Below are 12116 nucleotides of genomic sequence, written 5' to 3'. Positions count from 1 at the left end.
GTTACCACACCTAATTTCTAAGAAGATAAATGGAGTCACTGCAATGAGTCTAGGCAACCTGAAAAATATCAGCATCTTTTAAAATTAACCTTGCTCATTGCAAAGCACATTGGCCAGTTATGATTAAATTCATTTTATAATTTACTTACAACATAAAAAAATGAGGTTTCAAATCATAAAATGGCTCATATCTTCTCCCAGTCTAATTTTGTTAGGTTAAGATAGGTGTATAGTGTCTGCTATTTTATGTCACTCTTTGATTCTCTATTATAATTCATTATATAATTTTCTTCTGTCACTGATGTTGAAGGCTAGCTAAGGCTTAGGTCATTTTGGAGAGATGTCATGCCCCAATGATATTCTCCAGCCCATGTCTTAACTGTTGCATATGAAGTAAGTATGATACATGTTGACAATGTGAGACTGTGAATGATAGGACAATACTTAATTTTATAGTTCTTGACATTCATGCTACACATACAAACCATACACTTTAAACCACAAGTGATAGAAACTTCTAACTCATGTATTTTAGTACAGGTGCTAATTTTGGGCTACTTACACAATTTGCACAATAAAACACTGTTCATGCTCAAAATGTTTTAGTCATCATATACATACAGAACTGGTCTTAGAAGAGCCATCACATAACATATAGAAACATCCAGGGACATTTAAGATGGCTTTTTAAATAATTTTTTTAGCTTTTTGCACCGGCTTTAACAGATAAGTACAAATATTATGTGTATGTATTTATTTATGTAGGTTTTTGTATTTATTTTAATCATTTATCTTTTATAATTGTGATTTTTCTTCTTAACTTCTAAATCACTTTGAGCTACATGTATTGTGTGAAAACATGCTATAAGAATAAATGTTGTTGGCGAAAAACGTCTTTAATATAAAATACGTGGAACGTTCAAGAAATTCTCTTTTTGTCATAGTTTGCAATAGATTTTACAATTTCAGTTTTGTTTACAAAAGTACCTTGGCAATGCAATCATCTGTCTTGTGAATATTATCTATTTGCAAAACCTCTTTTGTAAGTAAGGGATTCTGATAAGATAATGCAAGGTGAAAACAAACACATTTAAAAAAAAAAAAAAGAATAAGAAATGTTATTTCCATGACTGAACAGCTCTGGCATACTTACTTAATAAAAAGAAATGTCTCAGGAGAAAAGCTGATGAGTTAAGAGTGAGCAGAAAGGTAAAAAAAAATCTGTGTTTGTGTATGCCACTCAAGTTCATAAGAAATGTAATCATTTACTTGATGAGGTGGAAATGCATAATAAACAAGAATAGCGGTGTCAAATATTTAACCTATTAAAATGTGTGCTTTAATATGAACATTTAAAGTATAAATAGTCTTGATTTTAATAGTATTGTATAATTTTTCACTCTCTGATAGATGTCCATAGAGGGCAATTTCCCTAATAGAGGACCAGAAATCAAAAATAACATCATATATATATATAATAACGGACCTTGAAGTAATCTAAAACAATACACGAACTGCTCATATTTGACACTGGTCATTTTTAACCTCCTGGGAGTGGCTTTTAGGTGGCTAGGACCACCAGTAAAGTTTCAAATATTAAAACAAGAATGATCATATTTGTGATCAGCATTCTCGAAATTACATAAAACAACTCCCCACATGACTATGATGCCTACACCCGTTTTTTTAGATTTGTGAAAAGCAGTAACTCTGACCCCTCGTATCCCATTAGAGGACGAGGTCAGTTGATGTGGCACGCGCAAATTCAAGTCCTTCTGATCGCTTTTGCTGAAGAGACTATTGACATTCTCTTTATCATTAGGGTGTGATTTTTTTGCCCAAAATATGGTACAAAAATAGCTTTAAAATGACAATTTTTCGGGTCTAGATGCTAAAAATAGGGAAGCATCCCAAAAAACCCCAATGTCTTACAAAACTATACGTGTCGAACGGTATATCATGGTTTTGTTTTACCGGTAATATTAAAACGTTAATAAGCAATTCTTATTAAAAAAGCATTGAGCAAGTTTAAAAAATAATTGTATTTTGAAGAGCTCCTTTCATATCTATCAGTCAGGGTGGATTTATTACAAAAAAAAAAAAGCTAGCTACTTACATTGGACATTAATTGTAATAAAATTCTCTCTTTCATATGCCTTCTTTCATATTAATCTATGGCTCCATTCATAAACTGGTCATCTCTGTTTCATACAGCGCTTTTCACCATCTATGTAACCGCCTTTGTATCATGTAAAATGTATGTATCTCAAAAGATTCAACAATCTGTAAACTTCTAAAACTCCTAATAGTAAATTATTGAAATTAATTTGGCTTCACATTTAGGAAAGAGAGCTGAAAGAGCTACTTAATCTTTTCATATTCTTATTTGCTGCCAATATTACGACAGGTGTATTTTTAGAATACTTTCGCCGATATTCACCAATGTATTGCAGACGCATGTAAACCAATAGATGTATGATTTATGGCCTGCTGGGCCCCTCATAAGGTTTATCTCTCTAAATCTGATCGTAACGTTAATACCCTGTAGTGAAAATCGTGTTCAGTTTTTACGTATTACGTATATATCATGTATTTTGCATGACATCTCTCGGTTAGAAAAGGTACGGCGTTGTATTAGTCAATGCGCTGTACTTCGAGGCGTTTGTCTGCGCACCTCCAAAGCGCTGATTCACTCAGCCATTGCCAGTCGACCGCGGAGTGGCTCGCTTTCACTTCGTGCGTCGTCGATAAGTTTCGTTTTTAATTGTATCAAGGATCACGGGACAGCTGGGCTGCTGCTTTGGGACGCCGAGAAGCTAGCATGGTGTTCGAATCTTTAGTTGTCGACCTTTTAAACAGGTTTATAGGTGACTATGTGGAAAACCTGGACAAGTCCCAGTTAAAGCTTGGCATTTGGGGAGGTAAGCAGAATGCGTGGGATTTTGTTTGTTTTTTTTCACCGGTGGCGTTATAAGATAATAACATCCTTGACTAATATGCAAGGGCTAAGCCGCATCCAGTTGTTCTTTGGAGCTTGACACATAATCCGTATCAGGTTGAAGCGTACAGGTTTTGAAATATGGTGTCTGTATGTCAAATCGTAATCTGACCGCGTAACAACAGGAAGAAGGTGCACCCGCAGATGTTTCATGCAGAGTGTGTGCATCGTATGTGCTACATAGTTACAGATCGTTTGCAGTTAATTTCAGGTTTTAATTAAAATTGTGACAGTTTTATATAGTATATTACGTTTGGTGTAATTGTTGTTGTGAGGGATGCTGCTTTGTAGATCTGTGGAGTTTGAATGGTTGCACTTTGGTTTGTCTAGTAACACATAATTTAAAACAAGTACGCTTTGAAAAGACTAGAACCTGAAGTAATCTGAAGGCGTCACGTGTGTTCGACGCAAAATTATGAGACGTACCAGGGCGTTTTATGTTCAGAGCGGAGCTGCATGTTTTCATCTCCAGTATTTTTTTGCCTTCAAAAGTATTAGTTAATACATTTAATTTGTATGATGTATAATGGAAAGGTAGGATTATTGCTAATTGTGCTTTGATTTTAAAAGGTCGTTCCATGTTAATTCAGTAAATTCATCACCTTTTTTAATGTTAATAACCTTTAGCAAATGAATTACCCAAACCTACCACAGCTCAGAAATAATTTGCTTATTTTAAAAAACGTTTTTCTAAATATGTAGCCACTTTTCTTCAAGTACAGCATGAAAAATACTATAATGATTTTACTATGAAGCTTCCTAACGACTAATATTTAACTTTTGCTTATGTCCAAGTTTCTTTTTTCAAGGACAAAATTCACCTCATTCAAGACGTTTTTTCAGCTTTTGGTTATTAAAAACAATGTAAGGCTTGGAGCAAAATCAGCATTGTATGCGGAAATGCATATGCATGCCCTGGTATATTATATTTAAAAGAAAAAATCTAAGGTACAAGGCAGTGAACCTTTGAAAAAATTCACAGTAAGACATACTAGTCTAAGGCACTTGTAGCCCTCTTGTTTCATAACAACCTAAAATGTATGTTGCATTGTTGGATGGGTTTTGGGGAAAGAGTGTGAGCTAATAATCTTAAAAAAGTAGCTTAAAAATCATACACATTGTTGTACTGGATATAAAATGACTTTAGTATGCCCTAGCAAGGCCCTGGCCATACTTGAGTATTGGTTGTAGATAACATGAGCTTAACATTTTGATGAGGGAGACAAGAACATAGCATATCTCTCATATGCTCCAGCCAGGCCACAAAACTTCAGTTAAAGCTCTATGAATTTTAAAAAATCCTGCACTCATTTGTGTACATTTTTCTTCAAAGGTTTGTTAGGGATCTTTCAGATCATAATAAAAATTTTGTGTTTTTTGACTGTAAGATTTCTTTTGCAGTCCTCCTCCTCACTGATATGCCTTTTACATTGTACCTTGTGTTTTATCAAGAATATTTTTAGGAGACTTTGTTTCAACTTTGGTAACATTCCTTGCTTTTTGTTATATTAAAACTCTAGTTTATTTATGCTCAATATTTTCACAACTCCAAGTGTAAGCAGGCAATGTTAAAATGATGTTTTCCTGAACTGGTTCTCCAAATTTCACTCTGTTCTTGTAGCTTTCTATCAGTTTCTCATACTATTCACTTAACCCATTGTAATGTGAAGTACAGGAAAAGTCTTAATTGGTGCCAGGAATCGCGATGTCAAACTCAATTTACAAGTGACTTTTACCAAGTTTTGGTAGTTTTCTCTTTTGAGAGCAGATAATTTGTCATAAGTTGATAATTTAGCCACCTTTACAGGGTAAACATCAAGAGCCATACATGCTTTGTTTACAGACTCGGGTCAATGCACACTCGGGCTTAGATGTCATCATTTTAATTTTCATCCTGAGCTTTTTCAACTAATTCTTCCAAGGATCTGTTCAAGCAGTTGGAACACAAGGGTTCTCAGGAATCAGGTTTATGGTAGCATACCTTGCTGCCAGATATACATTTATTATATAAAAGGTTTTTGTGATCACAGGATGAAGTCCCATAGAGGTGGGGAAATATAAAGGTATTTTTCCAGTCAGAAGTAAAAACCGTTTGAATGACTTTACATCCTGTTCTCAAGCAAATTAAAGTTTTTGCTTCCTTAGTATACTCTGATATACCATATTACCTATAGCTGACTGTCTCCAGTAACTTAAACTATTATAAATCTCTTTCATGAAAATCCCAATGGAACATTCCTTATTGAGTTTTTCAATGAAAGATACACATCTGACATCAACAGGTTCAGAATTAAGAAATTGTATTTCAGTTCTCTGCGGTGGGCTGGCGCCCTCCCCGGGGTTTGTTTTCTGCTTTGTGCCCTGTGTTGGCTGGGATTGGATCCAGCAGACCCCCGTGACCCTGTAGTTAGGATATAGCAGGTTGGATAATGGATGGATGGATGGATTTCAGTTCCACAGCTTCTACAACTGTGATTTTAAATATTATTTTTTTTTCAAATTAACTTGAACACTAAAGCAGGACAGTTGCAATAATAACACAATAACTGTTAAGCAGCAGCAGTGTAACACTGGCACAGTATAAACTCTGTTGGAGTTCAAGCAAGCAACTGAGCCAGCAGACACAGGTCTAGCTTGCAGAGACAAGCTTGGGCCTATCAAAGCATGCACATACCTGTTGGAGCTTACTAGTGCAGCATGACTAGAAATGTCAAGTCCATCTACATGCAGTCACTAAAGGAAATGTCACGTTAAGTGACTTTTCCAGCAACTTTCAGTTATAAACTTCAATTACGTTATCTTAGACACATGAAGTCAGTCGTCAGCATGCATCTGTGAAAATAATCGTCTAATGTGACATACCCAGTGACCAAAACCAACTAGTCTGTGATAAAATCAAACTGGTTTCATTTTCTAGTTAGTCAGAGAGGCATAATCTTTGTTTGTGAGAGCTGAAAGTCAGTGATCATTCAGCCTGAAGTGCAATGCATATAATGTAGCCATGAGGAACAAGGGACTTGCGTGTTTTGAACTTAGCAAATAGAAACCTCTCAAAGGTTGTCTGATGTGTTGTGTTTTATGTACTAAAACAGAGTGACAAAAAGATAATAGGTCAAGACTGTGAGAGAATAATTTAGAGCTAACAGTTAAGTAATTTGGTTGTAGTGACATTGAAGTATGTAAGCCTTTGTTGTAGAAATACCACTACTAAAATGGTAAAATAAATAAAGAACAAGAATGTACAAGGAGAATGGTTGATGTAATACACAAAATGTACTAGAAAATGATTAAGGGATCAGCAGATGACCTGCAAACAACAAGACTGGACAATTGTCACATACAGAGATGTCATGGGTAATAGTTGAACCTAGAATATACTGTATGAGAAGAACAAGAGTGTAGTAGAATAGACTTTTTTTCAGATAAGTTATTTGTGCGTAAGTCAGTGAACCACTCAGAGTAAATGTATGCATTAATCAGCACTGGACAAGTCAGGTCGGGGAGCATGCACTGGTACAGTGCGTTGTCACACCCACCACACAACAAAACAGCTTGGGATCCTGTTTGGCAGCCCCCAAGGTAGACATGGGGTCCAGTCCCACCCTCTGGAAATGACCCTCTGTCTGCCGCAGCCAGGTGTTACGTGGGTGTCCCCTTGGCCTGGTCCAGCCACTTGTGTTCTCAACAATTAGGATCCTGCGAGCCGGATCACCACCGGGGAACTGTGCCACATGGCCGTAGTTCCGTAACTGATGCTCCCTCACAATGTAGGTAGTGTGTCTCATTCAGGACTCCATGAGCAACTGCACAATCGACGCAAAGTCAAACCAGCGGTACCCAAGGATTCTTCGAAGAGACACATTACTGAATGAGTCCAGTCTTTGTCTCAGGTCACTGGATAGCGTCCATGTCTCACAACCATATAGCAAGACCGGAAGCACCAGGACTCTAAAGACTTGGACCTTCGTCCTTTTGGAATGATATCAGGAGCACCACACTGCCCTTTTCAGCGACCTCATGACCCCCATGCTCTCCCAGTCCGTTTGCTGACATCATGTTAAGGTCACCAAAGACGTGATTGTCACTGCTGAGGTAAGTAAATATCTCGACAAGGTCGACACTCTCTCCACAGACAGACGCAGTACAGATGGCTGTGCCTAAGAGGTCATTAACGTCCACCATCATTAATCAGCACTGTTGTGTAAATTCAGCTCTTTATAAAATTGACATTTGTCCTTGTATTTTTGACCATTCTATAACAGACTGTCATGATAAATGCTCCCTCCTCATGAAGAGGTAATTAAAGACGCATAAAATAAGTTTTCTGCTGCCTGCTTCATGTCTTAAAGAAGGTTTAATATAGACAAAGATATTTTTGTTTAATGTATCTCTAAACTTACTTTCTTCCACAAGGCTGTGTTTGAAAGCACCACAGCTGTTAACCCTTTGCACAGTGTCATCTTGGTATGGCTGCACGGGGGATGTGGACCTCACAAACAAGAGAGAAGCTTGTCTGTCTGATCTTACGTATTTTACATACCATAACAGAATAGAAAAAAGAAACTGAAGGCAGAGATTGAAGCTGTTATCCCTTCATAGAGTACTGGCGTTGTCCGGCAGCATCCTATTGGCTGTCAGAATAAGGGGCAAGGATGACTGTGCTGGAAGATTAGTGCTTTGTCGGTAAATCTGACATGGGCTTGATTTTTCAGACGTGTAAATTGACATGGTTCAGTGACAAGATCAGTAGCTGTGTTCGGCAAATCTGGCATACTCCTGTGACACAAAATGGTGTAATGTGACAGGTTAAGATACCTTACAACATACAGTGCATCCGGAAAGTATTCACAGCGCATCACTTTTTCCACATTTAGTTATGTTACAACCTTATTCCAAAATGGATTAAATTCATTTTTTTTTCTCAGAATTCTACACACAACACCCCATAATGACAACGTGAAAAAAGTTTGAGGTTTTTGCAAATTTATTAAAAATAAAAAAACTGAGAAATCACATGTACATAAGTATTCACAGCCTTTGCTCAATACTTTGTCGATGCACCTTTGGCAGCAATTACAGCCTCAAGTCTTTTTGAATATGATGCCACAAGCTTGGCACACCTATTCTTGGCCAGTTTTGCCAATTCCTCTTTGCAGCACCTATCAAGCTCCATCAGGTTGGATGGGAAGCGTCGGTGCACAGCCATTTTAAGATCTCTCCAGAGATGTTCAATTGGATTCAAGCCTGGGCTCTGGCTGGGCCACTCAAGGACATTCACTGAGTTGTCCTGAAGCCACTCCTTTGATATCTTGGCTGTGTGCTTAGGGTCGCTGTCCTGCTGAAAGATGAACCGTCGCCCCAGTCTGAGGTCATGAGTACTCTGGAGCAGGTTTTCATCCAAGATGTCTCTGTACATTGCTGCAGTCATCTTTCCCTTTATCCTGACTAGTCTCCCAGTTCCTGCCGCTTAAAAACATCCCCACAGCATGATGCTGCCACCACCATGCTTCACTGTAGGGATGGTATTGGCCTGGTGATGAGCGGTGCCTGGTTTCCTCCAAACGTGATGCCTGGCATTCACACCAAAGAGTTCAATCTTTGTCTCATCAGACCAGAGAATTTTCTTTCTCATGGTCTGAGAGTCCTTCAGGTGCCTTTTGGCAAACTCCAGGCGGGCTGCCATGTGCCTTTTACTAAGGAGTGGCTTCCGTCTGGCCACTCTACCATACAGGCTTGATTGGTGCTGCAGAGATGGTTGTCCTTCTGGAAGGTTCTCCTCTCTCCACAGAGGACCTCTGGAGCTCTGACAGAGTGACCATTGGGTTCTTGGTCACCTCCCTGACTAAGGCCGTTCTCCCCCGATCGATCAGTTTAGATGGCTGGCCAGCTCTAGGAAGAGTCTTGGTGGTTTCAAACTTCTTCCACTTACGGATGATGGAGGCCACTGTGCTCATTGGGACCTTCAAAGCAGCAGAAATTTTTCTGTAACCTTTCCCAGATCTGTGCCTTGAGACAATCTTGTCTCAGTGGTCTACAGACAATTCCTTTGACTTCATGCTTGGTTTGTGCTCTGACATGAACTGTCAACTGTGGGACCTTATATAGACAGGTGTGTGCCTTTCCAAATCATGTCCAATCAAATTAATTTACCACAGGTGGACTCTAGTTAAGCTGCAGAAACATCTCAAGGATGATCAGGAGAAACAGGATGCACCTGAGCTCAATTTTGAGCTTCATGGCAAAGGCTGTGAATACTTATGTACATATGCTTTCTCAATTTTTTTATTTTTAATAAATTTGCAAAAATCTTAAACTTTTTTCACATTGTCATTATGGGGTGTTGTGTGTAGAATTCTGAGGAAAAAAATGAATTTAATCCAGTTTGGAATAAGGCTGTAACATAACGAAATGTGGAAAAAGTGATGCGCTGTGAATACTTTCCGGATGCACTGTACCATCCAACAATGTACCATATTTACACTTTAGGTTGTTTTTATGAAATAAAAAGATTTAAAGAGAGTGAGATTAGATAATTTGTTGAATAAAATAGGAATGACCCCTTTTAAAAAAAAAAAAAAAAAAAAAAAAAAATTAAAATGTGCCTTGCTTATCATAGCAGCAGTGCATAGCATATCAGTGCAGTTGGGACAGATATTTGAACAGACAACTGTAATCTTGTTCATAACAATTTGAAAATAAATTCAAAGCCTCCATTCCTTATCAGTTTTTCCACTTACTCAACTGACAATTGATTTGGTCATCATGCTGTCAAAAAATGAAAGCAGAATTCATGTATTTTTTATTTCTCCACTGGTTCTATAATGGAATTAAAGTGACAATGATAAAAGCCTTTGAAAGTGCAGTGGAATTTTCCTGCTTTATTAAATTAAACTATGTGGGATGCATCCGATACTGAAATTCAAGCCCTGCCATAATTTTATGACCGCATGCCATGACTTTAAATGTATTACCAGTTTTATTATTATTTAGTCATTTTACCGATCACTTTTCATTGTTGTGCCTGACACATTATCCTTATGCACTGATTTGTGTTGTGAAGGTGAGAACTGAATGAGAGAAAGGAGCTCAACTGTTGTCACCAGGAAATATTCTGCTTATAGGCCGTTACTGTGCACTTGAATTTAGTTCTTCTTTTGCTCAGTGTAAAAAGGAGCTGGTTTTCTAAGGGCTTTTACATAGATAAAACTTAATTTGTCCCCACGGGGATGTTTGTCATTTTACAGAAGTTCTTTAAATAAATACATAAATAGGTAGGTAAATAAATAAATGTACATAAACACTTCGGTCTGAACACACACTTGAATAACTATAAAGTAAGAAAATTCAAAAGAAAGAAAAATAAGACTTGTCTGTCACAATTCCAGTGAGGCATTATGTAGATGTCTCGCTGTTGGCATAAAGGAGCCCCAGTAGCATTTCTTGACCCACTTCTGCTGAATAATTCGTTGGCTGAAAGTACTCTTGTTAGTGTGTAACAGAGACGATGTGTACCATTCTTTATAATGGCTCTCAGTTTTGTTTGAATTTTCTCCTTTGCTATGACCTCCAGAATGTGGCTTATAACTGAGCTTGCCTTGATATTAAAGTGATGCTACCAGCCCAGCACACCACAGTGTAGAAAATCACCTTTTTTTTTTTATAATCCAGATGTCAAGGGCAGTTACCACAGTGTAAATGTCTGGTGTGATTTCATGACAAAACACTTTTAAGACTTATTACTTCGAATTTTCTTACATTCCTGAGAAAAAGAATGTGATAACATGGAATACCAATAGGCTGATTATGTTTTACAACCTGAATATAAAGGCAGATTATTTTATGGAAGAAAAAATTAGGGGTTGAAGAGATGAAGCATGAGTCAAAAAGCTAGTCCAAGTCAATAAGTCACGATGCTAACCCCAAGACACTAAACCAAAAATGTTTTTAGGAGGTCTGGTAAACAGAAAAACAGTAAAGTAAACCACACTGACAAGTCTTTTTATTTCTTATCTGCAGTCCCAGACATGCATGGAGTGTCTTAAGCAGTTTTTTTCAGTTTTAGGATGTAGATTTGAATTTTAAATAAAGTCATATATTCTGGCTTATATCCAGTTTGATTCCAGAATACGAATACAAGAAAACTGACTGCACATAATATCTTTTGAGGTGTGTTGGTTTTATAGCCTATGCTTGTAAAAATGATGGCACTTTATGATTTTTAGACAGGGTATGTTGAACTTAACGACCTGGAAATCATGAGGACGACAGATTACATGACGACTCTGTGCAGACATTTCCACACACTTTCATATTTCTAAAGTACTGCAAGCTTCCTGCATTCTGACAACCAATAACATGCTGTCTGTGGAAAGCTTTTCAGCCATGGCAAGTTCAGCTGCAATCTCAGACCTTTTATTTTCCATTTTCAATTCTGCTGTGATTCAGAAAAAACATGAGATATCAGGCACATAATCCTCCATTCCTTTTGCAGTCTGAAACACCTGAGTGCCTTCTTTTGTTGGCATTCCATTTATTCACATTACTTCCATATTCTTGCGCACATATAGGCATTTCCTTATGACTTAAGACAAAATCAAATAAGTTGAATTTGGTTGCTGTGAGTTGCAGGCCAGTCTGAGGGAGTATCTGGGGATGTCAGTCTACACAATTGCCGAGGAAGGGTGCTTGATGTGACTGCTCCCATCTCTCTGAGATTATGTAAATTTTGTGCAACTTTGCTGGACAAGTATTATAGTACGATGGGGGTCTTATGTGAATTATGTAAATTTTACTTATTTATTTATTCAGAATTATAAATTGCTAAAAAATGTTAACTTTACATTAGCATCAAAGGTTAAAATAAATATACACACACACACATACATATACATACAGTGGAACCTCGGTTTGCGAGTAACTTGGTTTGCGAGTGTTTTGCAAGATGAGCTAAAATTTTTAATAAATTTTGACTTGATAAACGAGCGAGGTCTTGCAATACGAGTAGTATGTATACGCTTTGTCTGCTGAGCGTCATGTGATCACAACTGAGCTGATGGTTCTTCTCTCTCTCTCTCGCTGTGGGATTGTGAGCAATCGTCTCCTATTCTCCGTCTGAGTT

At 37.6% G+C, this 12116-nt stretch overlaps 1 protein-coding gene across 1 annotated transcript in view; it reads left to right on the top strand.

The window, feature by feature from the left end:
• The first annotated feature begins 2689 nt into the window (after positions 1-2689).
• vps13c (vacuolar protein sorting 13 homolog C) overlaps positions 2690-12116 on the top strand; it is a 608306-nt gene continuing 598879 nt past the window's right edge. The window contains exon 1 of the mRNA XM_051920790.1: positions 2690-2921. Within this exon, the coding sequence (XP_051776750.1) occupies positions 2822-2921 (100 nt within the window). The 5' untranslated portion in view covers positions 2690-2821. The remainder of the gene's footprint in view (positions 2922-12116) is intronic.

This window comes from Erpetoichthys calabaricus, chromosome 17 (assembly GCF_900747795.2).
Source record: "Erpetoichthys calabaricus chromosome 17, fErpCal1.3, whole genome shotgun sequence".
In the NCBI taxonomy this organism is placed as follows: Eukaryota; Metazoa; Chordata; class Cladistia; order Polypteriformes; family Polypteridae; genus Erpetoichthys; species Erpetoichthys calabaricus.
This window is presented reverse-complemented; position numbering and strand designations above follow the sequence as displayed.